Raw genomic sequence first — 27,088 nt, forward strand, 5'->3', positions numbered from 1 at the left:
AATGGCACTCTGAAGAGAAGCAGTACTTTACAGTACCATACACCAGTCACAGAAATTATACAGATGTGATAAAACACATTAAATTAATACACAAAACTGTTAGCACCACCAAATATTTTCTGAATATAGAGAAATTTTGATGCAAAATAAACCATGTTATTTGCCTCACATCCTGATATTATCATCATTACAGGTTAATGTATTTATTCAGACAGTTAGTGTGTGCGTGTCTCAAGTAAATGGTAAGTTATGAGAAGTCTCGCAAGAAGTTACTTTGTGGAGCTGAAAGCTCCTCACCTGTGAGGTCATCTGGAAAGAGTTTAATGGGAAATCACCGAGGAATGCAAATGTCTATATTTCCATACCAAAGTGCATAAGACTCACTGTTGCTACTTAACATTTGGTGCCTGGATTGAGGGAAAAAATAGAAATGTAAATGTAGTTGTAAAGCCAACGTGCTTTTGCTCTGCCTTTCTGCACGCACATATATAAATAACACTCATAGGTCAGCTCGATACATCCAGGGAAAAAACCCCCCAACTCTATTGTTGTGACGTGGTGACGTAATGACGAAAGATCATGTACGGGGCGTTACCTCCCGGCAGTGAATTTGAGCTACGCATACTCACTCACTTACGGTAAAGCTGGAATTTGTCAAGTCATCCTGACTTTCTTTGGTCAACCTTCGTTATTACAGTGAAACCGCAAAATTCAAGTACTACAAATATTTAAACATATAACAGTTACCAAGCTCTATAAATAAATCTAATAATGCTTGTATAAATCACATATAATAAAAAAAATCCTATATTAAATTTAAAACTTTTTTTTAGAAGTAGCCTATCAATAATTGTCTAAATACAAACATACAAAACTGTAAACACGACGTTTTTGTTGTGTATACGGTCTGATTCATCTTTTAGAAAAAAGGAAGAAACAACATTTGTGACACATGTAAAGAAGATAAATGTCGAATGGCGGCTCTCTCACACCCTTTTAGGTAAAACCGTTCCTTTCAAAATAAACGTATTCATTGGGGGGAAAGCGGTTTGAATACTCGATACGACACAAAAACAAACTATATATTAAGATAAATTCTGTGACGAATTAAATGATATTTTAAGGCGTTTTACAGACACGGCAAAGCCAACGCTTTAGTCGCTCAAACCTTGACCGAAACCTTGATTGGCTCTTATTTTGTAAATCACTGTACAGTGACTTCCGTTTGACCGGCCTTTTGACGGCTAACTGTACGCGCCTGTCATTAAAAGCGCGGCGTGTCTGCTTAAAATAGGGCATTCGGAAACTTGGTAGCTAGTTGTGTTCTCTGAGGCTTGTTCATCGGACGTTAGTATGGTTCGCGAAGTGAAAAACCTGGTAAGTTTGTTTACGCTGCTTTCTGCACTTTCTTTCCCTTTTTGAAATGCTGTTTTTACTGTCTTTTCACGCTCCGTGCTGTTTTTGCCGGAGCCGCGCGCATGTTTCCCTCTCGTGATTCATTCTCCATGTTAGCTGAGCCCATCTTGTGGAATTTTGTGGCGTTATCTTACAAAGTTAAGCATCGTTTTGGATTAAACCACTCTGCGTGTGTGACACATCTAGAGTAAGCGTGTATAGTTGCTTCTCTGATCGCTAGAATAACTGTAAATGGATGCAGCTAACCTTCACTATGAGTCTGCCGCACCCTTCCATCTTGTAGCGAGACGCGCACTCAGCGCTAGCAAAACTAGGGGAAAGTAAACTAAACTGTCGGCCACCTGAGTCGATTCTGACTTAAACCACGCTGCTCTAGCGTGAACTACGCCGCATTGATGGGTAGATAGTCCGGGGATAAGATGCTAAGGGCTGCTAGCACACGTAACAGCTCGGAGCTATCAAAGTGCTGGACAGCAGGCCACGCGTGTTCCCTGGGTGCTGCAGGATGGGTAGGTGTGGACGGCTGTTTGCTTTTCTCTCAGCCAGGACATTGCACTTTAGTGTTTATAGCCGCTGTTGGTGCCATGATTGCTTCGGAAGTGAACGGAGAGCGAGTTGTAAAGTATCAGGACAAGTGTTTTTATGGCTTCAAATCACGAATGCATCATGGGTTTTTATTTTTATTTATTTATTTATTTTTTTTATGGTGAAAACGCCATAAATAAACTCTGAAGCTTACAGAGAAATGTGAGGAAGCCTCGGAAAACAGCACTGCTATACTGGTTGATAAAGAGTTGGAAAGTGAAGCATGAGAGACGAGAATCCCCACTTTTTATTTAACACTCTACCTTTGTATTTTATACAGTCGTCAGGGTTTCATTTGCCGCGGCATAAAATATATTCAAGTGTATGGAATAACAGGAAATTCATTTCTGTAATGATCAGTCTTGCACGCAAAGGCACTAAACAAAAGGCCAAAAAAAACCTGATGTGTATCATTTGCTTCTGGTTTAAACCCTCAAGTAATGTGGTCATGTTTCAGCATACTGAAGTCTAAATTTACCAAACTGAAAGTGTTGTGCTGAAATCTGGATCCCGTGTGTTAAAACGGCATCGGGCAGTGTTCACGAGGGAAGCGGACAGCAACGCTTACACAAAACTGCATTTTTATTTATTTTTTAACATCTGAAATGTAGCTTTTTAGCTGTCGTAGTCTGGTAAATTATACTTGTGACATGTTTAAAAGCATGTCTGGTTTTTGTTTCTTCTTTCTTCTCTAGGAAGAGTTCCAGAGCATCCTGAAGGAAGCTGGAGACAAGCTGGTGGTGGTGGACTTCACAGCCACATGGTGCGGCCCCTGCAAACAGATTGCCCCACTGTTTGCTGTAAGTGGTGTGAACACAAATGCAAACCCTTGGTTGCTTCTTAAACACTTGTATTTGTGCGAAGCAGGAAAATGTATTTCACTTGGAAGACTCCATGGCAATTAAGTGGAAACAGAAGACTTGGATTGTTAGAAATTTCTCTATTTAACCTGCACCAGTTACATTCTGTACATGCATTTTGGTCAACTCACTGATTTCCTGTATTGCAGCAAATGGCGGCTGATGACGATAACAAGAACGTGATTTTCCTGAAGGTGGACGTCGATGAGGCAGAGGTAAGCCTGAGTTGGACTCTGTTTTTTTTTTTTTTTTTTTTTTTTTAAATAATAATTTAATGAACTTTTCCACTTTCACATCAAACCCAAGACATATTTGAGCCTATGCCAGGAATCTGTGGTGACATAATCTTAGTGGGAGAGTTATGAAGCACCTTGTTTGTACAGGTTTGTAGTTTTGACCTGGTGTGAGTCATTGTGAGCCATATACACAATCCCTTCACCAGGAACCACAGCTGGCTCATGTAACAACAAACCACGGTGCACAGGTTTTTGTAACCACAGCAACCTTTGCTTGATAATTGTTATAAACAGTAACTGCGCTGTTATGGAGGGATTGCAGCTTCTGGTAGGGTGGTGTATTGCAGCCACATGCGGTAACCCTCTGACACGCATGCTGACTCGAGGCCTGCGTTTACACATGCAGGGTGTTCCAGCCTCTGGCCAGACTCCATGTAGTGTCTGATCTGTGAAGCTGTAAACATGAGCCTTTGATGCCACGTCGGACCTGTTAAGCTGGAAAACATTATTTTATTTTTTTTGGCTAGTTTTAAATGAGGTCCCAGTTTTATTTTTCTACTCCTGGCTCTGTAATGTTAAAGCGGGTATCCAAAGCAAGCACCATTTACTTTCCAATGAAACCTTCTGTTTGCAAATCAGAAGAAAGCTGACTTGAACAGAGCTAAATTAGTTTGAGACAGTTGGGCGATCTGAGGCGCTACAACAAAGCTTAAAGAAAAAAAATCATGCTAAGCTAGTCTGGTTCTCCAACAATAAAAATATGGAGATGGAAATAACTGTCAATCTTCAATAAACTTCTCATTGTTAATTAATCTGACCTCTAAAATGTTTGGAAAGTCAGCAGATACACTGGAGCCCCTTTTCCATTAGTACCTACTCTGCACGGTTCACCACGGTTTTCACAAGGTCGCTTTTTTAGTACCTTCTTGCTCAGGGTTCCAAGCGATCCTAGCATGACGTCGTCACACTGCATGTCACCGATTGGCTGGTCAGTAGTATTGGCTGGTGAGTCATGAGAGCGTCTCATTCACGAAAATTAAAACCACTATTTTTGAAACCCGGCAACAAGGGAAATGGCTACAAAAATAACGCTGTGATCCCCGAGTCTGACGAAAAGCAACAGACCGAGCAGCAGGTATATTCTTGCTTCGATGGCTGCCTTTTTTGTAGCGTTCATGTCGCATATTAATTATGTCGTGGGATGCTCTGATGCGTTGCTATGATGATGACAACGCACTTTAGGTAGTGCCACGAACGCCAATTGATCAGAGTCGAATGGAAACGGGGCTTAGAAGTACTGATGACCTTTTTAAAACGGAAGTAATTGAAATGGATTCAATTTAAATTTCAGTGAAGCTGTAAATACTTTGGCTCTTGAGAAATGTTGTCACCTGCGTGTGACTTTGTTTTCATGTTGCCAGATCATTAACCAGCATAGGTTTCTAGGTCCGTAAAACGAGTCACTGCCTGCTGGAACAAATCCAAGCGTACTCGGGTGACCGTCCATCAATGGCTGCTTGTTTTTGTACAGACCGCAGTCATAAACAAACCTTGCCGTTTGTTGTAGTTTAAGTCTGTAAAAGTCAAATTAAGAGTAATTTTTTTTCCAGAGGTGAAACGGGCAAAGCAGAGGTCCGATGCAGGCAGGCTGAGTCTCGGGCACTCTGTAATGAATTTGTTTTCATGTTTTGGCCTGAACTGCCCACATGTGGGGAGACATTAATATTTATGACAGTCGGTTCATCTGATGTTTTTGCTTTGTCTTTCAGGATGTGAGCTCATCTTGTGGAATCAGCTGCATGCCCACCTTCCACTTTTACAAGAATAACCAGAAGGTAAGTCGGAGTGTTTTTAAGTGTTTCTTTTTGGCTAATTCACAGACCAGCTCAGAAAAACCGCTTTAATTTGTGCTGAAATCACTCTCTCCTCTTTGTTTTTGGAACTGTTAGTACAAACGCTTACATTTAAATCTGCTAAAAGCTAGTTGCTAAATCAGCTGGCTGGAGATTGTTTAATATTACTTGATGGTCTTCCTCTTTTTGCCAATGAATTCTAAGATTGCTCAGTAAATGGAAAAATGTGAATGTTTAATGATTTTTATTTATTTATTTTTTTTAACCCTCTTCTTTCAGGTACACGAGTTCTCTGGTGCCAACGAAAACACGCTAAAGGACAAAGTATCAGAGCTGAGATAAGAAGTCCAGTTGACACACCCATGTTGTAAAAGGAGGAGGAAAAATGCCTCACAGTAGAAGCTGTTACCCTCTGTACATTCCTCATATCTATGAAGTCTATCCCAAACAGGCAATAAAATATCCACATATCCCATAATAGTTTAGTGTGTCTGTGTTAACAACAGGATGAAATATGAAGCCGATCACTTAATTTAATTCTACTTAAACTCCTTTGTATGTCAATGTGCTCGACAAGGTGGTTTTAATAAATGAACTGCAATTAACTCAACAGGCTTTGATGGTATTTTATGCTTTAATAAAAATGTGAGAATAGTTTACACATATACAATGGACCATCACAGCAATAGTTTGTACACATCGTACAAGTATATAGCAGCATATGTTTAATACTGTTGAGTCTCTATATGAAAAAATACAGCTTTATCTTACAAAATCGTTCTTGCTTTGCGGAGAGATGAGTGAATCGTTTACGAGTGTTGGTTGACTATACAAGGATTCCCTTCATAACGTGATTCACACAGAGCCGAAACTTTAGAAATGATAAGGTCCTGGCTTCCTCTTCCTGCAAAAGGAAGAAACTGTCATTAGCTGTGGAAACGCATCGTAACTCTGTGAACAAAGGTCTGGATGCACTCAGTGGGGATAAATTAATTATATGAATTTTTAATGGGAGCATTATGCTTTGGGCTCGCAGTAAATCTTTGTGTTGCACTACACCCATCCATTCATATAACAGTTTATTGGCACCAACCAACAGATACAACTGGCCACATACAGCCCACCTTGATCTTAAGTGGGCCTTACCAGTGAAATTTTCCCATCAGTGAAAATAAGTTTAACTACACATTTTATCCCTGAGATATCCCAACATATATTAAAGTGCAGTTTCCACAGGATACAATAATGCTGCTGTATTAACTGAGAGCATGGCAGCATGGCTGGGCTTAAATCGGAAGAAATTAATGTAAAAAGTATGGAGCTCGTTGATTGGACACAAAGTTTGTGGGAAAACAGGAACTTTTCTGTCATTTATTTGTTACCTCACTGCTTTTGTACAGTATCAGTGGCCAGCGATGATCTATCAGCAGGAAAAACTGAAACTTACGGCCAGAAATCCATACTATGAAGCATTGCAGGTTTACCCTCATGGATTAGAACAACATCCACATTTCCACACTTCTAGCTCTTTCTTTGTGCTTTCTGTTAAGCAGTCGTTTAGTCACATGCTAAACTCTGACTGTAAATGAGTCACTGGAGTTCTGGTGGACTTCCAGGAGGTTACAGCAGACTATCCATGGCTGATATTCTGGGGAATCTAATTCAGAAGTCAGTGAATCATAGGAAAAACTAAGCTATCCCGTTGCGCACAAATCAAATGTAACTTTTGCAAGTTTAAGGACACTTTTTTTGTTTCTAAAAAGGAGATCGGCTTGTAATATTCTGCCAGCAGTAGCAGTCACTCAGCTGTTAAGAGCTGACTGGCTCCTGTTAGTGGATGATTTGTGAGAAGCCTCAAGACTTCTCCTATTTGGTCACCTGTTGGTTTCACTTTCTGATCAACCACAGTTTGAAAGGTTTGAACACACATCCTCCAACTTGAAAGATTTCAAATACCAAGTACATGTTGAAATGTAACCAAGTGGGTTTAAGTTGCCAAAGATGTCATTTTACATGCAAGTAGCTTTTTCACTTGTCTTATGATCAGACATGCAAAGTTATGAACTAAATAACTGAGGTTGTCTGAAGTTCCTGGGTCCAACCGGCCTGCTGTAAAAAAGGATGTTTTATTCTCGCCCCTCAGAGGATGAATAACAATATCTTAGTGGTCCTCAGACTTTTGCTCTAGCACCACCGTCAGGCTGAAATCAGGTCAGTTCTACTGCTTGATGGCGACAAAGCCATTCCTATCATCTGTGCAGAGCTTCTAGCACGACTGTAAACCTTTAGCACAGGAAACACACTTATTAGAGTGCAAAATGAGCATGGTGCTGGAAATATTCCTCAGAAATTTTGGTCCATATTGACATGAGAGCATCACACAGTTGCTGAAGATTTGTCAGCTGCTCATCCATTCACTGGACTGGAGACGGTAAAGGTGATTTGACTACAGTGAACTCGTTGTTTTCAAGAAAGCAGTTTGAGATGATCTGAGCTTTGTGATGTGGTGCGTTATCCTGCTGCAAACATCCATCAGAGGATGGGTACACTGTGGTCATACACAGGTGGACATGGTCAGCAACAATACTCAGCCAGGCTGTGTTTAAAGCAGCTGGTACTCAGCGGCTCAAAGTGTGCCAAGAAAATAGCCTGAAGTGCTGCTGTAGCCCGTCTGCTTCAACCTTCGACGTGCTGTGCTATCAGAGATGCTCCTCTGTGTACTTTGGTTGTAATGAGTGGTTATTTGAACGACTGTTGCTTCCTATCACCTCAAAGCAGTCTGGACTTTGTACCCAGACATCAACAAGGCATTTTCACTCAGAGAACTGCTGCTCACCGGATATTTTCTCTTTTTTTGGTCTTTTATCCTGTCTGGAAGTTTGATAATGTCTAATATGTCACGAGTGTGTGGGTGTGTGTGTCTAACCACCTGGAGCAGTTGTGTCCGATCCAACCTGAAGGGCAGCTACACCTGTTCGGCCTGATGCATCTGCCTCCGTTCTGGCAAGCTGACGTACACACAGCTGTGGTCACGCAGAAAGACAAGAGACAGAAATCGTCAGTACGGTGTCTGATGAGGAAACCCAACAGATAATTGTTGGAGGAAATGTATCTTTTATAACCATGAAGTCAGCTCGCACTATAAACATTAACACTGCTGTGACAGCTCACTCTGAGCAATAAAGAAATAAAATTGAAAGATAAAGATGTTTGTCTAACAGTGCATGTGCAGGACTTGTTTCAGTGTTCAAGCTTGTGTTACTCAGGAACATTGTACATGTATGTATGATGTACGTAACACAGTCACAATAAAGTAATGTGATATTTATTATATAGCATTATTGTCACTTTGACCTTCAGATCAATCAGTTGACGTTGAAGGAAAGGTCAGAGGTCAAATGGGGTATAATATGTCTAAATCTTTACAAGCCACTTTATATATGTTGGCAATACAACAAGTTCCTAAGTTTTGAGGCTTTTTGTGATTTTTTTGGCCAATAAATCAATAAGTTGATGTTGAAGAGCTCGATGGATGTCAGCCCGATTTTAATGGATTACTAACATGACCCCACTCTACACCACTACGTTTTATCAGAATTCACTCAAACTTTTTGAGCTACCGCGTTTACACACAGACTCACTCACGCAAGCACTACGAAAACCACAACTTCCTTGGTGGAGGTCATAAACTGACGTATATCCAACTGTAGGACGTTTGTTATAAAGCCTTCGTAATCATGGCAATGCTTCTTTAGTTTCCTTGTACGGCTCTTGCTAAATTTTGGTGTCTGATGGTGTTTCCGTCATTCTGAGTTGCTACGACTGCAGATATGCACGTTAAGGACGACCGTATATATGACACTAAACTGAGCTAGCACGTGACAATAAATGTCACCCTGGAGGTTTTCCAGTGAGATTATAGGAGAATGGCCTATAAGTGTGCAAAGCAGTAACAAAACAAACACACAGCCCATAATTATGCTAGTTTGTTACCAGGTATAAAATTTTCCACCACAAATACTTACAGCAGACAGATCACCAAATTAATAATAGCTTATATATAAGCAGGTTACTTATTAACAATAAATAGACAACTACAGGGGGCAGAAATCCTCTGGGCTAAGTGTTGCTAGGATGATGATGATCCTGCTGTAATGGGAACCCTGCTGAGATTTACTTGCGTACATCGTAAGCACTGAACGCTTCACTGACACATGAACTCACCGGTGTGGCAGCGCGTGCCCGACCACCCGGTGGGACACTCGCACTGGTAAGGGGCCACGCAGCGCCCTCCATTCAGGCACGGCAGGATGCAGATAGCTATTATGAAAAGGAGAGGAGAGCGTTAGGAGGCAGGTATTTAAGATCACCATGAACCTATCTCTTTGAAACCATCTCAAACATGCGGTCAGCGTGGAGCTTCAGCGTGTTGACATCATATATATAAAGTGGACAAAAAACTAGATGAAGAGGTCAAAAACTGCAGCATCACTTATACTACAAGAAATGAACTTAATGTTCTGGCTTGCATACTTTATCTAGCCCTGTAAGAGTTTAGCATGTTAGCATGGTAGCATTTGCTAACTAGCACTAACACAGTGGAGCTGAGGCTGATGGTCGGTCAGGTAGTTTTCCAGGTATCTGTTCTTAAATAATAAAATCAAAATGTCTTGATGATGTTGCTAGATGAAAGGTTAAGGGTGCTCCAAAGCTCCTCTTGCCCAACAGCTGGGTTGGGCTAAACACTGATGGTATGCAGATAGGATTTCCAAATGACTTGAAACTGATCATCAGGAGAAAATTAATGTCAGAAAAAACCTTCATGGCAATCCATCAAATAACAGCTTAGCCATTAAAGCCATTTCATCTTTATTAATCAGTATGTTTAAAAGCCTTCTGATTAATTCCAGTGTGACTGTTTCACAACGATTGTTTTGGTTTTTGGTGACTCATTGCTCTTATAAATATATATATATATAACTTGTAGTTTAGGTGAACATGCGACAAATACCATTCTCTCTGTTTTTAAATCTTTTCCACCGTGGGACATTTTGAAAATCAGTCCACAGCCAGATTATGTTATGTAGCAGGGTTAGGTTTGGGTGATTTTTACAGGAAGTTGGCCGACAGCTGTGAGCTGCATGCAAGAATTTCTTGTGTAAGACTGTCATACATATGTTTTTTCTTGCACCACAATTTCTGTCTTATGTCTTCTGATTAAGTACTGGTATCACATAAAATGAGAGAAACATCTGGACTGTCTTGTTAAACCAGAGAGAAGTCATTTTTCAGCTACAAACAGACACTTCTCTGTGCTCCAGTGTCTGCAAAAAGTTAGCCTTTGTTTGACCATAAAACACTGAGGATCACGATCAGGGCGTGAAAAGGGAGAATTAAACATGTTTACGATTATTAAATACTTACGCTCCTCACAGAGGCGACCCATCCAACCCTCGGGGCAGGAGCAAGTGTTGGGCCGCTGACACACACCTCCGTTCTGACACTGTAGCCAGCACACCGCTTAGGGAGAGGACACACAGACACACGGACAAAGATATCAAATTAAGGTCAGAGAAATGGTCCCTGTAACACAGAGTTACTATTCTGTGAGCATATCTCACAAAGCCAGACGTGCAGCTATACAGTGAAGAAGACACTCAACAAAAATGGCCATTTAACCTCACGCACACAAACAAATGAAGTGCAAACACATCAGGACAGCAACAGTGTGTGCAGGGAGGCAGGAAAGAGCACAAACTCAGCAGCTGTTCAGGGAAGCTAAGCCTGGATCCAGCCTTTGTTTTCATATTTTATATGCAAAACATCTGAACGGTCATTTGAGTTTCACACAGGGATTCAGGGTGGAGCTCAATCAGTTTGACTGTCTGCTTTAGTATCTGTACTTGATCAACAGGAACCTGATTTCAGGCTGATATGATTGTTTTCATGTTTTTTCTTTCAAATGTGACCTTTTTTTTATTGATTTTAATAACCCTTTTCTTTATTTTATGTACAGCACTAAACAAATTTTTTTCAGAGTGACGTTTATTAAAGAGCGTAACATCGTAATTCAGTTGCAGACAGTGATGACAGATTGGTAACTATCGTGTGAATGTGATAGTGTGGTGAAGTATTTGTTTCTCATTCAAATGCAGCGCAGTCATAAAACTGCCTGCAGGTCATATCTTTGTTCTGCTTGTGCCGACTGAGAAAAGGAATTTCCCAATGTCTAAATTCCTGGATCCTGTTCAGCTGACACTCCCATCATACCACAACTGTGCGTGTGTGATTCATGTTTACTCAGAATAAAACTGTAAACTGAACTGTTTCTTAAACTCCTGACGATGTTACGCCAAAGCTTAATCTACAGATGTTCTACATGCCCGATTTCCCTTGAAATAATTTAATTATTTAAAGGAAACCCCGTCATACAAAGGTGTTTTTCTTGTTTAAGGGTGAGGTTTTTCTTCCTGGATCCAGGCTTCTGAAAGTATTTGCACATAAACTTCAGGGCGAGCTGTCAGAGCAGAGCCTTTGGTGAAGACAAAAAACACCCCCACAAACCTGCTTCTGCCGCTTCCATAGACTGTACCCATGCAACCAGAGTGCAAGCACATACGTGTTAATGACCTTCACAGATTAAAATCTCTGTTTCGTAAGCAGCAGTAGGTAAGGGAAGAATTCAAAAGCTGAGAAGCTGCATGGCAGTAAGAGTTACAGGATAAGTCAGCTGAAGCAGGGAGTCTCCGTTTCACGTTCGCTCTACCTCTGCATGTGGGAGGCGGCGTCCAGGTGCCGTTCTCCAGACACCTGCTCCTTCCAATGCCTTCCATGGTGTAACCGCCATAACACGAGTACACCGCCACGTCCCCGAACTGGAACACCGCCCCCCGCACCACCCCGTTGGCCACATGGAGTGGGGGGCCACAGGACACCCCTATGGAACGACCCACGAGTTATTCACTGCTACCCCCGTCTACAAACACTGCTGCTTTGCCTCTTTAACGACACGTTTGCACCAATCTGACTGTAAAGTGAACCCAGACTGTAAAATTTATTGCGCTGTAACATTTCTGTCCATCCCCATATGTGAGTACAAAGTGTGCACCGCAGAGAGAAATCTGTGCTTATTAAATTAAACCCAGTGTGTTTCCTGCACCCCCCCAGTAGCCCCGGAGACAGTGATTTTCATGCAACACATCCAAATGTGTCAAACAGTTCAGTGTTGGTTTGATTTGGTAAAAGCCCCTTACTGATAATCCCCCTGAGGACAAAAATGGACTCGGATAAACATGCACGTAGGAGACAAACCCCCCAAAACAGCATGCAAACACATACAACGAGCCACAGCAACATGAGCACTGCTGTGCTGCATATTCAGGACAACTGCACATGAGAATGATCAAAGGACAATCTGACAAAGGTTGCCATAGAAGCCGCAGAGGTGCCCGTAATTAGTTCAGCACACAGGAGCCGACGCAGTGTTTGAAGCAGCCTCATTTGTTTTGATAAAAGCTCAGTGAGACAACAGAGAGACAGCGCTTCACCTGAGACATGCAAGTGTAGAGAAGCACAACAAGACAAGGGGAGCATGCGGAGATGTGCAGTGTTAAAATCACAGTGTTTCGACAAGCGAGTATAGTGACATCATTTAATCGCTGCAGTACTTGTAGAAATGTGAGTAAATCACATGATCTCACTGAAAAAAACTAAACTTAGTAGCTTTACTATGATATAACAGAAAGGTTTACATTAATGGTACAAAGGAACTAAACCTGTGTAGTTCAGAGGTAACACACAGTGACAGTAACATGAAAATTACAAGCAGTAAACTTCCTCTTTAATGAAATAATTTACGAACTTAATCATTTAGTTTCCTGCTAACAAACGTGACATACTTCGCATATTTATTCACTTTGAAAAGAGTCGTTCAAATGAAATCACGTTTTTCTGCTTTGTCACATTTATTCAATGCCACCTCACAAGCATGTGATTCCTTACAGATTAAAAAGCTGCTACAACAACTGAGGAGACTTGAGTAAACAGAAGAGATTCATCTTCTCTTTAAAAATAACAATACCTACGTTCACACACAGAGCTGATGGGGCTCCAGGTCTGGTCTGACCTGCAGGTGATGGTGCCGCTGCCTTTCACCTGCTGACCTTTGGGGCAGGTAACGCGGACCGACTGTCCAACACGAAACTCCTGCTGGACTCTGTCCCCGCTGCTGTTCCAGCCCGGAGGAGCCGGGCAAGACTTGGCTGCGAGAGACAGAAATGATGGATATGCTTTTAAAATTTGTGATGCCAGCTGATGTAGTTCGTGTATCAGCAATACAACAGTATAAGTCCTTAGTCGTTTACAGTCACGGTGTAGCACAGAAATAACATGTACTAGTAAAGACTGCGACACTGTGACAGAATGATAGATGCAGATTAAACTGAGGCATTTAAATCGTTCTACTACACAATACTAGCATAGCAATGTAACACTAGGGCCCACAAATGCTACAAAACTGTGTTGTGAATGCTACACTTCTTTACACCCCCCCCAATACATCAATAAAATCCACCACATCTACATATCTATATAACGTCACTGCACAAAAGTCTGGTTATTTTGAGACCATGGAGCAATCCTGTCACATCATCTGTTGCAGCTTAACAAACTGACAAAATGCAGCACTGGCATTATGTCATGTGTATTGCACAATAATCTGTACGTACACCAGCCATCTATGAGTGGTCAGTGGCTGCTGCACTTCTCTTTTCCACATTTGTAAACGAAATCAAAAGCTCAAGTCACTGTCATCTAATTTCTTCTATTTTTCACTATTACTATTTTCATACACCATGTTTTGTTTGTTTTCTTTTTTTGTGCCAACAGAGATAATGAATAAGTCTGAGAGACATGTATGTGGAAGTGTCAGTCATGACATAAGACTTCAAAATCAGCACATTCCAACAAACTGCAGCCAGATTACGAGGAGCTGAATGGGTGACTTCTTGTCACAGGCTGTATTGTGAAACAGATGAAGAAACTCAGTGATGTTGCAAAGAATTCTGAAAGGCCTCTGTGTTAGAAAGCGAATGATACCACAGGCTGCCACGTGGCAGGAAGTCAGAAAGCAAGCCAGTAAAGGTTCTTTCGAAAAACGTGTCCTCACGTTGGCAGGCGGGGAAAGCGGAGCTCCAGGCGTTGCCCCCTATGCACACCACCAGAGGATCTCCCACCAGGTTGTAGCCGTTGTCACACTGGAACTTCAGAGCATGCCCAGTGTTCAGGCTGAGTTCCTGCACTTTACCGTGCAGCATCTGTTTGGGGCTGATGCAGCCTCTGACCACTGACAAGACAGAAAGACCACAGGGATGTGATGTCAGACGTGTTTGATGCACAGACGTCCTTTCACTTCTTTTGCTCACTGTCTGCCCTCCATACCTTCACACGTAGGCACCGGCAGGCTCCACGTGCCATTGTCCAGACAGGTGAGCGTCTCTGGGCCGACCAGCTGCAGCCCAGGATCACACACATAGGTGACATTGTCCGGGCTGGGCTCACCCGCCGGTTGTGCATTTTGTACTGTGGGAGGAGCCCCACATGATTGCAATGAGGACGCTGTGAAGAAAAGGGTCAAAGGTGCGGTAGTGTTAAAGTACAGTATATGTATCTGCTGTAGCACATTGCAAAACATGAACTCTTTACCCCTTGAAAACCTGCTAAGTGTAAAACTTGAAACTCTTATATGAACTGAGTGGTTTCTGGCCTGCTGTCAAAACAACATCACTGCATGTCCATCAGAAGCTAGTGAGGGCTACGCTTGGATATCTGTTTGTGTGGGATATCTTTGTGTCAATAAACTTTATGGATGTTCCAAAGTTTAGTAGAGGGAAAAAAGATCACTGATTGAACATTAAGATTAAATATCCGATATTATCACAAGCATGGTGCCTCCTTGTCTGCCTCTGTGCACAAACCCACCAACACACACTGGCTGCGTGCCGCTCCACGTTCGGTCTCCCTGGCAGATGTGGATGGAGTCTCCCTGTGACAAAAAGGGGAGAAGGATATTTGATGGTGTACACACAGAAATGCGTACATCCATAATATTGACTTTTTCCACTGTAGAATGAAGTAATGTTATTGTGTGAGCGTTATCAAGCCAGTCAGCGGCTTCTACTCTTCGTGTGCATTAAAAAAGGCCGTCATTGTATCGAGTGTCCAAACTGGGCAGTGCAGAGTATCAGTTTATAAAGAAGACAGTGACTCAGCTCTTTCTATTGGCTCAGTTACTGTGCACACCTATTGATTGCTGAAGAGAAGTCACATGACTTTCTGTAATCTCATTGTTAGCCATTAGTGCAGTGGGTGCATGCTGTTTAAAGGCAGAGTGTGGGAAAGCAAGAGGAACACAGGAGCTGAGTGGTCATTTGTTATGTAGTTTAGGACCAACTACATTTGTTTTTCCACATAAAGAGATGCCAGACGAAAAAAAGCAAAACTTGACTGGATGAGTTTTACCTTCATGTCAAAGCCAGGCAGACAGGAGTACATGACAAAGTCTCCATAGTTGTAGCTGTCCCCCTCTACGATACCGTGAAGAAGAGGAGCAGGCTTCTCACACATCACCATCTCACAGGAAACCGATGAGATACTTGGAGACCAGCTTCCACCGACCTTATCACACAGTTTAAAAGCAGAACAGGAAACCGCTGCGTTATCAACGTTACACGCATTCATTCTCACTTCTGTAAACCTTTGGTCATTTCACTTTATGTTCCTGGCATTCATATAATGGATTTCTGTGGTTAATTATAACTTAACAGGGAAGTCAAATTCACATTAAGAAGCTGAAAGGCAAATCTTTAACCAACATCTTTCTTACCTGACACTCTGCTAGCGCTGACCCCTGCAGGTAGAAGCCAGTAGGGCATGAGAGGGTGACGGTGCCCCCGACAGGCGTGAGCTCCTTCCCGGTGATTACCAGATGGGGGATGGAGAAGTTGGTGGGTAGCAGGCAGGGGGTGGGGCGGCACCGAACGTTGTGTTTTGACCAGGTGGCGTCGCTCTGGCAGGACAGGGAAGCTGTCTGCGTGGCTAATTCGTATCCATCATCACACCTGCAGACGCACATGATGATACACAGAGTACACTCTTTCTGTCTTGGATTTTAATCCATTCACAGAAATGGAAAGTAACACACATCCTGTTTACTGTGAGCATGAAGCCAGTTTCTCTAAGATTCAATGTAAAAATACAAATATTGGTGGCAGCCAGTGCTAAACCTTAGCCTCCTAGTAGATAGTGATTTCAAAATCCTACGTCGACTTGTTCTCCAGTTAACGTGTTCACACCACAGTGATGGTAGTACCCCATCAGCCTTTCAGGGCTGAGGCATAAAATGTTGAGAGAATTGATACGTAAGAGCATTACAGCTAAAAATCCACATATTTCTGTGATGGCAACTTTTTCGTGACTCACATCAAAACAAAACAATGAAGAAAACTGAGAAAAGATTTGATGCTCTCCTGAGTGAACATGCATGTTTGTCACTAAATTTTAAGAGCAACTTATCAGAAAAACATACTGGTTCAATGCAACTACAACATCATCTTAGTGCATGATAATAAAACATGAATTTAATGATGATTTTAATGATTAGAAATGCATCTTTTAAGTGCACTTCAGTTATAAATGTGTCCTTTGATGAATCAGATGCAGAGTGCAGTGCTGGATGCTCTGTTACTCACTATTTGTGTATGAAAATGTGTTTTTCAGATCGAGGAGATAAATGGTTAGTCTAGTTTCACCTGATCCAGGATAAGCACTGTTCCATACACAGTATTTACATTAAACACTATGTGAGCCAGCCAACTCATTTAAGACAAGCCACTCCAATAATGACAGTATTCACCTATATGTGATCTGGTTGGGGAAGCTGAAGATATCTCCCACGACCCGAGCGTTGGCGACCTCTGGCGGTTTTCCACAGCTCACAGGCTCGCATCGTATCCTGGGTTCCCCCCATCTGCCGTCTCTTCCACAGTTGAGGTAAGCATACCCCTTTAGCTGGTAGCCAGGCCGACACCTGTATATAGCCGTATCTGGGAAGCTGGCACTGCCACCCTGCAAGACAGCATTAGGAACTGTAGGCGGGGCGGCGGTGCACCTTCCCCGGCTACACACAGGCACCCCAGGGCTCCACACTCCTCCTTTTTCGCACACAGCTTGAGAGGGACCCAGCAGCTTGTAGCCGTCGTCACACTGGAAGTGCACTCGGTCTCCGCAGGCTCGATCGTGGCCGAGAACCACTCCGAACTTAACCACAGGAAGGGTGCAAATGCAGGGCTGGCACTGAGGCACAGGGCCCACCCAGAGGCCCTGAGCGGAGCACCGCAGGATGGGATCGCCAACGACCTCGTAGCCATCGAAGCACACGTACTCCACAATGTCGTCGTAGTTGAAGCTGGAGCCGTTCACGTAGCCGTGACTGATGTCCTCAGGAGGATCGCAACTAATGATGTCACAACGGGGTGCCGGTTTGTCCCAAAGTCCATCTGACTGACAGACACGTGTAGAATCTCCGTTAAGCGTGTATCCTTCATCACATTCATACTTTATCTTGCTGCTGTAGCCAAACTCTGACCCCAACATGCGACCATTCAGTATTGGGGAGGGCTTCTCGCAGCGGGCTGGTACACAGGCAGCAGCCTTGTGGCTCCAGGTACCGTCAGCCTGGCAGATGCTTGGAGACCTTCCATTTAAGATGAACCCAGGCTGACAGCTCAGTTCTATTTTGTTATTATAGGTGAACTCTGTGCCTTTAAATGTAATATCACCGGGGATTTTAGGAGGACCACAGGACACGGGCTCACACTGTGGCTTCAGCCCGGTCCACTTTCCATCTGCCTGGCAGGCAATAGTACTGCTGCCCTTCAGGACAAACCCAGGATTACACTGAAAGTGTAATACCTCAGGATGAACAAAATCACCTCCCTGTGTTGTGCCATTATCCACAGCCCCTGGATCACCACAGGAAACAGGTTGACAAACTGGGGCATCAGTGGTCCACACTCGACCTGACACACACTGCCTCACAGACTCCCCCTTCAGCTCATATCCTTCATCACACGTATATGTGAGCGTAGTCCCGAGGGAGCCATGAGTCACATTCATCCAGCCGTGATCTGGACTAGGCGGTATTTGGCACTCCGCTGGCACACACGATGGGGCTGTCCCACTCCAGCCCCCGTCCTCCTGGCACACCAGCCTGACCTGGCTTGTGAGGTCATAGCCATGGTGGCAACGGTACTCAATCAGTGTCCCATGAAGAAAGTTCAAGTCCAGTCTTCCAGTGTCTTTAGAAGTAAATCTCCCTCCCAGCTCTGTCACTCTAACATACTCCCCAAAGTCAATGTGAGGAGGCAGCCCGCAGTCCGAGGGCACGCAGACAGGAACAGAGCTCGACCAGCCGAACTCCTCACAGGTTAGATGGTCCTGACCCACGAGTTGGAAGCCAGGAAAACAGCTGTAGAAAATAGTCACACCATAACTGTGGTCCTGGCCTTCCACAAAGCCGTTTTCAACTGGCTGAGGTGGTGTGCAGGATATCTGCACACAAGCTGGTGTCTCGATGTCCCACTCCCCACTGGCCAGGCACCTAACAGTCTTTGTGCCTTGGAGGCGGTAACCACGGTTGCAGGAGTAGGTCGCACTGTGATCAAACTGAAGTTTTGTGTAGACAACTTTTCCATTGGTTATCTGTTTAGGAACTGAGCATTCAATTGGGCGGCAAGAAGGCACCCCACCAATCCAGAGTCCCTTCTCTCCACAGAGGATGGTGGAGTTACCTACTAAGTTATATCCAGTCTTACAACTATACAGTGCTTTGCTGAGGTACATCAGTCCCTGGACATCAACAATACCATCTGAAATCTCTACAGGCTGAGGACATTCAACCGGGATGCATTCTGGGTAAGGACTGCTCCACTGCCCGTTGGCTAGACAGGACGCAGAGCCTTCTTTTCTTAAAGTAAAGCCATCTATGCACTCGTACGTCACCACAGAGCTGAATGGGAACAGGTGAGAAGACCTGGAAGGGCCACCAAACGGCACCGCAGGCGGCGGACCACAAAACACCTGCTTACACACCGGAAAGGTGTCATTCCACTCCTGTGACGGAGTGCAGCGGAGGAACCGAGCCCCCTCGAGGATGTAGCCATCCTCACAGGATAACTCCACTGTTCCTGATTCAGAGTCCAGGCCTCTTAGAACCAGGTGGTTCTCCTCCAGTGGTGGCTCTGGACACTGGACGGGCGAGCAACGCGGAGGCCTCGTCTTATCCCACCTTCCAAACTTCAAACAGGTCCAGGTAGCATCCCCGACCAGCTCGTAACCCTCATCGCAGACATACACCACTTTACGGCCCACCTGGAAGTCAGAGCCTTTGTAGTGCCCATGGACGATGTTAGGAGGAGGGTCACAGGTTAGAAGGACACAGGTTGGGGGGTCTTGGTTGGACCACTGACGGTTGGCTTGGCAAACTCGCTCCGGTCGTCCAATCAGTCTGTAGCCTGCGTTACAGGCGTACGTCACCTTGCTGTTGTAAGTGAGCCGACCTTTGACCTACAGTGGAACAAAAATGGGACATATCATGTGCTTTGTTTTTATGTTTATAAGAGGACTCTTTAAGTGCATTCAGTTTTCATGGCTAACCTGGGGGTATCCGTTCTTGAGGGATGGGGGTTGCGAGCAGGACACAGGTACACAGGTAGGCAGAGCTCCTCCCCACTCTCCATTTCCCTTGCAGGTCCTTCTCTTCTCCCCTCGAATCAAGAAGCCTTTGAAGCAGCTGTATGCCACCACGGCTCCAAAACTGTAATTTGTCCCAATCACATAGCCCTGATCAATGCTCTCAGGCTTGGAGCACCTCACCGGCACACAGCCAATATCATAGGGCGAGGGCTCCCACTCTCCTCCCATCAGGCATCTGAGTGTGGCTGTAGTGTTGAGCATGAAGCCCTCTTCACATTTATAACTCACTTCGGTGTTGCTGGCGTATTTTGGTTTGTTGACCGAATCTAAAATCGCATGTGGTAGTTCAGGTGGGCGGAGGCAGAAGTTTGCAATGCAGCGAGGCGCCTCCATGCCATCGGGTGGCACCCACACGCCCTGAGCATTACAAACCATCTTGGAGTTGTTGCCGGCTGTGTATCCGTCAGTGCAGTAGTAGTTAGCGGTGTCTCCGAAAAGCTTGTGAGTCTCATAGGGTTCAGCGTGGTCGATGGCAGGCGGGGGGCCGCAGGAGCGGGGGACGCACTGAGCCGTGCTTTCACTCCATTGGCCAGTTGATAGACATTCTCTGGTCTCTGGGCCAATCAGAGTGTATCTGCACAGGAAGGAGAGCAAAAGCAATGAGCAAAAAAACCCCAAATCATCATAATTTAGAAAAAGCATGCAAAGGTATGTCAAAGAAACTGCAAAATGCTTGGTTTGGTTTGTCTATCCTGAACCGGATTGCTCCAATGGATCAAATCTGGATCAGGGAATCTTTTTTGCAGTATTTTGAATCATATCATCAGAAATATATATCGAATAGAAATAAAAAAAAAAAAGAGACGTCATCTTATTGTTCTCAAGGAAATTTCAGTTTCTCTGGATCCTGTTTATGCATGCTGTGGCGGCGCTTGTCAGCCTCGATGGACTGCTCAGTTCTCATCCTTATGCACAGTTGATGTTACATTTTCATTAAATGCATGAATTCTTTGTTTTAGCTGTGCTTAAAAGCCACCATGCCACAGACAGTAAAGATCATGCAGAGGAATAAACAGGTGTGAAGTATTTAACACATTTTAAAAACAAATTGACTGAGTAGATTTCAACCACATTTACCCTTCTTTGCAGACATAGTGCACCTTGTTTCCCAGCTCAAAGTTCTCTCCCACAGTCACAGCGTTTTCCAGTAGCGGGGGCTCGCTGCACAGGACTCTCACACAGCGGGGGAAAGGCCTGCTCCACTCCCCTGTCGCCTCACAAATTACTTCCATGGAGCCCTGTGGTCTTTGTATTGACATACAACTCAGTTTAGACTCCTCTCTACATCATTTACAGTCACCTGGTATACACACCCAATTCCGAAAAAATGTAACTAAAGGCAGAATGCACAATAGATAATCTCATAAATCTCATTTTGCAATTATTTAGATTAATCAACCACAGGCCAGTAACATGACTGGGAATTATGAGCATCTTAGAGAGGCAGTTTCTCAGAAATGGTCAAGAAATCACTGACTGTGCAGCTTACTGTGCCATCAACAAATGCAAGTTAAAGCAAAGAAGCAGCCACACGTAAACTGAAAGTGAAAACTGTTCGGTCATCAGAAGAATGAAAATTTAAAATGATTTTGGAAAACATGGACGCTGTGTTATCCGGACTAAAGAGTGGAGGAACATTCCAGCTTATTACCAGCACTCAGTTTAAAAGCCTGCATCTCAGATGCTACTGGAGTCCATTAATACCTTATGTTGCACATCTAGGAAGGAAGCATCAATGCTGAAAGTATTCTTTTTTAGTTTTTATTTACATTTTAAACAGCATCCCTGTTTAGGAATTGGGGTTGTACAACAAATTAAAGCTATATAAAGTATAATAAAAGTTACATTTATTCAGTGAAATTCTAATAGTACTAATGGTAATTTATCCATACCTGTATCCCTCATTGCAGGTGTATGTGACAGTGGACAGGTACGTGTTGGTGTTTAGTGTGTAGTCTGCATTTTCCACAGTCGGCGGACCCCCGCAGGTCACTGGATGGCAGGTAGGTGGCGTCCCGGTCCACCTCAGACTAGAGAGACATTGGAACTCATAGGGGACCTGAGGCTGGAAGCCCGTCTTACAGCTTAGGTAGAGACAAAACAGAGTCGGACTCACATGTTAACAAAAATCTTTCACATGTCACATGACACCCGAGGTATTGGAGAGGGTGAAGATGATACCTGAAAGTCACCTTGCTTCCATAGGTGAAGTTGTTTCCCGTCATGATGGAGTTCTCTGGAACAGTTGGTGCTGGGCAGGAGAGGGCTGCAGCGTAACATTAATGAGATGATTAGTAACCGCTAACTTTTTAAACCCATCACACTCAATTACAACTTAAATAACTAAATGCAAGTGTAGCCCACTGATGTGAGGAGCAAATATATTTCTGCGCTGAGAATCAAGTTAACAGACGCCTGTGAATCCACCCACTTAAATTAATGTCAGTTGGGCATCTGGGGCTTATCGTGCCCCCATGATGCTCATACTTTTAACTGCTATAGATGAAATTGGGATCGGCTCAAAAAAGAGACGAACAGGACGGATGTGGAACTGAAAGGCAGACAGATACATTTCTCTTATTTCTGCGTGAAACTGAAGATTCACTTTTACAGTCCTAGAGTTGCTGTTATGTGAAAAACTTGGAGATGGTAAGTAAAGTAAAGAACCTCACTGATGGCAAGATAATGTCTAGTTTAATAACCGCACTCTGAAACAATACAATACAATAATAATACAACAAAACAATACAATAATATTATATTAAGCCATGAGTGTGTTTTTAATTTTCAATAAATATTTATTCAACTTTTTTTTTTCTCCCACTTGTTGCACACAAATGTGGCTTTTGCACATCTAATCGTTTCACTTTCAGTCCGACACTCAGCAGCTACAGTAACATGAATCTGCAGACGCCGAATAATTCAGTTCCTCTTCCTCTGTGATGAAGAATGTGGCTTAGTGCCAAGATGCACGTGGTTACATAGTCAGACGTCTGAGCCTGCTGCACATCGGAGAACAAAAAGGACAGCTGCGTATGTAACTGCTCCTTTACAACACCGGCCATTAGACAAAGCATTTTTTGTGCTGTATATTTGCTTGTGTATGTGTGTATGCATACACAACATACATGTCTGCATGTTTTCCTGAAGTGTAATAGTCATTTGCATGATAATAGCCAACAGCAGTGGACCTTGAATGTGTTTTATTATCCGAGAGGAGCATGCTTTCATTAGAAGCCTCTTCTTTGAAGCCATTAAAGCTGTTCAATGGATGCAGTATTTTCACTGTGTAATATATAACTGAAAAAATGCGAGTAAATGCTGATTTATGTGTTTTGCTATGTGATATCATATTCTATAGTATGTAGTTATCTCATTGTAAAGCGTGAAGCTTGTGGTTACATGCCTCTTCCAACCAAACAAGCTGCAGATTAAATCCATGCAGCAAAAAATTCAAGTGCCAATCTTTTATAACAAGGAAATCATCCAAAACTTTAGAAAGAAGCTGCAAAACTGTGAAGGTCAAACTGAGCAACCTCTAAGGATCGCAGCTGCAGAGTAAGCATCCAAAAAGCTCCATAAAATATTCATAGTTTTCCATCAGCTTAATCGGAACTGTGAAAAACAAATGCCGAGTCCACTACATCAGACGCAACTGAAATAAATCACACCATCCATTTGATCGCAATAGCATTATGTGACTCCAGCTCTCACCTCTGCAGTATGGGACAGCATCATCCCAATCTCCTGTTTCCAGGCACTGGAGCTGAGATGAGCCAATCAGCTCATAGCCGTTGTCACAGCTGAACACAACCTCGCTGCCCATCAGAAAGTTGCTCCCGTATCGGCGACCGAAGTCAGGAGTCCCAGGGTTCTCGCACTTTACTGGCTCTGAACGCACACACGAACAGCTGGGTTTATAAAAGAATGGAGGGAAACAGCTGCTTGTGTCACCTGACTACGTTGTCATATCACCTGTGCAGTTTTTGCCATCTCCAGTGTATGGGTGGATACAGGTGCAGGTGTAGGAGCCTTCTGTGTTCTGACAGCTGGCGTGATCATCACAGTCAGAGCCCAGAGCACACTCATCCACATCTGCACACACATATGATTAAAAACACACACAAAAAAGGACAAATGGGTTATCTGTTAAGTTGTCAACAGAAACAGGATTTTTTATTTAAAGTGTTTGTAAAAAGTTTGAGCTGTTTGTGTACCCAAACATGCCGGCGGAGTTCCTCCCCACTTGCCGCTGTTGGTGCAATGCACTTTGGTGTCCCCCAGCAGGTAAAAGCCAGCATTGCACTCATAGACCACGGAGCTGCCGGCGTGGAAGTCTGTTCCCTGGAAGAAGCCATTTTCCAGTGGATGAGGAGGTCCACAGGACACACCTGTAAGACATGTGGTAACACTTTATAACACAGCCAACAGCCAAGGGTGTAAACTCCCATAAGATGTAAAAAGAAAAGATGAATACACTCAGTAAAGTACAGTGTATTTATGATGTAAGATGGAGAAATGTTTTTTTTTTTTACTAAATTACCATAAAATTACAGTATACAGTATAATTTGTGTCTCCTTACATGTAAAATACCTGGAATTATTCAATATTTAAAATACCTCACACACTACTATAATTATTTGTGTATTTTCTGTAAAAGCCTGACTTATAATATAATTACATTGTAATTTTAAATAGAATACAATGAAACTGCATCTAGTTATTGGGGAATTACGCCCTTAATCATGGGCCATATTATAAAGTGTTACCAGAGACAACGAGCAGTGTCAGAGGATGTGACTGTTACATTTACGTTTATAAAGACAAAAGACTGAATCTGAATTATATTTCAAATCAAAACTTGACATAACAAAGGAAATCAATTAAAACAGGTGCAAAACCATGGAAACACATGACTGAGCACTGCCTGTCTTTGTCTCACGTTCACAGCTGGGCAGGTTGTGACTCCACTCTCCTTTATTTTGGCACTGCAGCACAGGCTCCCCCACCAGGTAGAAACTGGGATCACAAGACAGCTGCACCTGTGCGCCGGGACGCACATCCACAGTGGAGACGTGGAGGTGGGGCACAGTGTTCTCCAGCTTGGGGCAGTCTGGAGAAAATGTAAAAAGCTTGAAGGCTAATACCTGCTTGTTCTCCTGCAGCACACGGTTTGTAACTGAGCTCCAATTTTGAGGTAATGCGATTTTGAAACACGTGAAGCTCTCTCACCGGCACAGAAAATGCTGTTGAGGTTTACTTTGACTCGCCCCACAACTCCACTGAGAAAGTCAGGCCAGGCGAGGACGTTTCCTCTGTGAGTCACATGAGAAGCTGGGCAGCTGCTGGCCAGGACCTTAATCTACAGTACAGCCAGAGAAGGTGGAGGTGGATGGATACGATAAATCCTTGGTCAGCCTCTATTAGTGAATATATGTGCTATTTACATCAGCTAACGTGGTTTACCTGCTGTGGTGTGAGAACACGATCCCAGATGTTGAGCTGGCTGAGGGAGCCGACGAAGGATTCGACAGGGTTGAAGCCCTCCCCCCTCTGATCCTGGTCCTGACCCAACACCAGCGCACCTCCAGCTACAGACAACAGCGAGGACCGAGGTTAACCACCAGGGTTTTTGGTTATTTACTAAATTAAATTAGCTAACGAAAAAGCTAATTATCACTGATGTTGCATATTTAATGACTTCAAAGAACATCTGTCTTGGCCGAGGATAGCACTACACCTGGGATAGTGGTGCCGACTGACAGGCCTTTGCCTCCGTCTGAGGGCTTCCCGTTGATGTAGATTCTCCAGTCTCCATCCCAGCTCCTCCAGGACACACCGATATGGTACCACTGACCGGTGTTCACCGCAGGGCAGTCCGTGATCCGCTCCTTACCGTTCACATACAGCACCCACCTGCGGCAACGCCGGAAAGAAAGAAAAAAATCGTGAAGGGAAAGTGATACTTAAAAAACGTCTGCCCCTTAAATCTCGCTGCATCACTGACCCGTTGTAGTCTATTAGAAGGAAAGCGTTATCACTGCCTTCCACAGCGTAGGACACCGGCGTGCCGTAATTAGTGGTGTCAGATGACCTCATCCAGAAGGTGCAGGTGATTTCGGTCAGCGCTGGCATCACTCCGTCCATCATCACATAACCGTGGATGCCAGACACCTCAAAGTCCAGGTTGAAGGCAGAGGACATCTCTGACAGGACAGAGAAGAAACGGTGATTTCATTTAACTTAAAAATGCAAAAAACCCATTATTTTAGTTACTGCTGATGTTTCCCAACTACATTTCTTTCTAACTCTCTTATAAAAAGCTCAAACATTATCCATAAATATTTTCAAAATATGGTGTTTTATTTGAAATTTTACAAAAATCCAAAGAAAGGAAATTTGTTATTAGTCTATTTTTTAAAACACTTTTTAAATATTTTTTTATTATAGTTGCATGAAATTCTCCATCCATCATCTTCACCACTTGTCCAGACGAAGATGCCAAAGACAAAAGGCTATCCGGGGTTAACCAATGACGACCCTTTACTCTGACAGACACAGTCAGGTGTAACTGACAGCTGAAAACATTTCACGTTAATTACATCTTTCCCTGTCCTCCTCCATCTAGAGTTGCCATGGTGATGTGCCATCTGGCCTATAGTACCTGTCTCACACCTGGTTCCGTTGAACCCAGGGAGGCAGCGGCAGGTGTAGGACCCCAGTCCATCTAAGCAGCTGGCCCCATTTACACAGGGGTTCGGATCACACTCATCCACATCCACCTCACACAGCCGGCCTCGGTAACCCTCCACACACTGACATCTGACACAGAGGAAGAAGACAAGCGTGTACAATAACTTCTTATTTGCAGTCTTTAACAATGCAGCACAATAACTTACTGCACATGAGGGGACTTTAACTTTGAAAACCGACCACATTCTGTCCGTGTCAACTTCATCACGCAGATACAAAACATCTCATCAGAAATGAGTACTCTTTCCTGCACTGTTTATTTCAAGCAGCAGATACCATCACTCCTGCTTTCCATCTGGACGTTTATTACCTGAAACTGTTCACAGCATCCAGGCACGAGCCTCCGTTCAGGCAGGGAGAGCTGTAACACTCATCAGTGTCGATCTCACAGCTGTCCCCTGAGAATCCAACGGCACAGTTACATGTGTAACCACCGGCCATGTCTTCGCACATGCCGCCGTTCAAACAGGGGTTGGACAGGCACTCGTCGATTTCCAGTTCGCAACGAGATCCTGTTGACATTTGATCATGAAGACTTATCTGATATTACACACTACATGTAACTATTATTGT

At 43.6% G+C, this 27,088-nt stretch overlaps 2 protein-coding genes across 4 annotated transcripts in view; one reads left to right on the forward strand and one right to left on the reverse strand.

Moving 5' to 3' along the window:
• The first annotated feature begins 1,220 nt into the window (after positions 1–1,220).
• LOC147335583 (thioredoxin-like) lies at positions 1,221–5,560 on the forward strand. Its single transcript, XM_086279969.1, has 5 exons — positions 1,221–1,377; positions 2,697–2,801; positions 3,011–3,076; positions 4,867–4,932; positions 5,230–5,560. Exons 1-5 carry the CDS (start codon positions 1,354–1,356, stop codon positions 5,290–5,292), a joined length of 324 nt encoding a protein of 107 aa, XP_086136095.1. The 5' UTR covers positions 1,221–1,353; the 3' UTR covers positions 5,293–5,560.
• A 5-nt stretch (positions 5,561–5,565) lies between these two features.
• The window catches only part of svep1 (sushi, von Willebrand factor type A, EGF and pentraxin domain containing 1), a 121,565-nt gene continuing 100,042 nt past the window's right edge, over positions 5,566–27,088 (reverse strand). For 2 of the 3 annotated variants that reach the window (XM_086279915.1, XM_086279933.1), the window contains 26 exons: positions 26,826–27,027; positions 26,427–26,584; positions 25,770–25,968; positions 25,503–25,678; positions 25,229–25,353; positions 24,995–25,124; positions 24,705–24,875; positions 23,979–24,152; positions 23,737–23,856; positions 23,476–23,652; positions 21,943–22,027; positions 21,654–21,845; positions 20,839–21,006; positions 19,663–20,335; positions 16,862–19,572; positions 15,833–16,067; positions 15,469–15,624; positions 14,929–14,992; positions 14,389–14,565; positions 14,117–14,293; positions 13,035–13,211; positions 11,717–11,887; positions 10,375–10,470; positions 9,175–9,270; positions 7,880–7,973; positions 5,566–5,854 (listed from right to left, as the gene is read on the reverse strand). In XM_086279915.1, coding sequence (XP_086136041.1) covers positions 5,824–5,854; positions 7,880–7,973; positions 9,175–9,270; positions 10,375–10,470; positions 11,717–11,887; positions 13,035–13,211; positions 14,117–14,293; positions 14,389–14,565; positions 14,929–14,992; positions 15,469–15,624; positions 15,833–16,067; positions 16,862–19,572; positions 19,663–20,335; positions 20,839–21,006; positions 21,654–21,845; positions 21,943–22,027; positions 23,476–23,652; positions 23,737–23,856; positions 23,979–24,152; positions 24,705–24,875; positions 24,995–25,124; positions 25,229–25,353; positions 25,503–25,678; positions 25,770–25,968; positions 26,427–26,584; positions 26,826–27,027 — 6,935 coding nt within the window. In that variant the 3' untranslated portion in view covers positions 5,566–5,823. The remainder of the gene's footprint in view (positions 5,855–7,879; positions 7,974–9,174; positions 9,271–10,374; positions 10,471–11,716; positions 11,888–13,034; positions 13,212–14,116; positions 14,294–14,388; positions 14,566–14,928; positions 14,993–15,468; positions 15,625–15,832; positions 16,068–16,861; positions 19,573–19,662; positions 20,336–20,838; positions 21,007–21,653; positions 21,846–21,942; positions 22,028–23,475; positions 23,653–23,736; positions 23,857–23,978; positions 24,153–24,704; positions 24,876–24,994; positions 25,125–25,228; positions 25,354–25,502; positions 25,679–25,769; positions 25,969–26,426; positions 26,585–26,825; positions 27,028–27,088) is intronic. The other variant, XM_086279924.1, reaches the window with a different exon arrangement.

Source organism: Aulonocara sp. 'chitande type north' Nkhata Bay, linkage group LG3, assembly GCF_057382095.1.
Source record: "Aulonocara sp. 'chitande type north' Nkhata Bay isolate Kocher_YH1m ecotype deep benthic linkage group LG3, A_spYH_male_GT1.1, whole genome shotgun sequence".
In the NCBI taxonomy this organism is placed as follows: Eukaryota; Metazoa; Chordata; class Actinopteri; order Cichliformes; family Cichlidae; genus Aulonocara; species Aulonocara sp. 'chitande type north' Nkhata Bay.

Excerpts from the sequence above, each read along its gene's own strand:
- LOC147335583 (XM_086279969.1), top strand. The coding sequence starts at position 1,354 with ATGGTTCGCGAAGTGAAAAACCTG. Across the intron at positions 1,378-2,696 it reads TTCGCGAAGTGAAAAACCTG|GAAGAGTTCCAGAGCATCCT; the intron begins GTAAGTTTGTTT and ends TTTCTTCTCTAG. Across the intron at positions 3,077-4,866 it reads TGGACGTCGATGAGGCAGAG|GATGTGAGCTCATCTTGTGG; the intron begins GTAAGCCTGAGT and ends TTTGTCTTTCAG.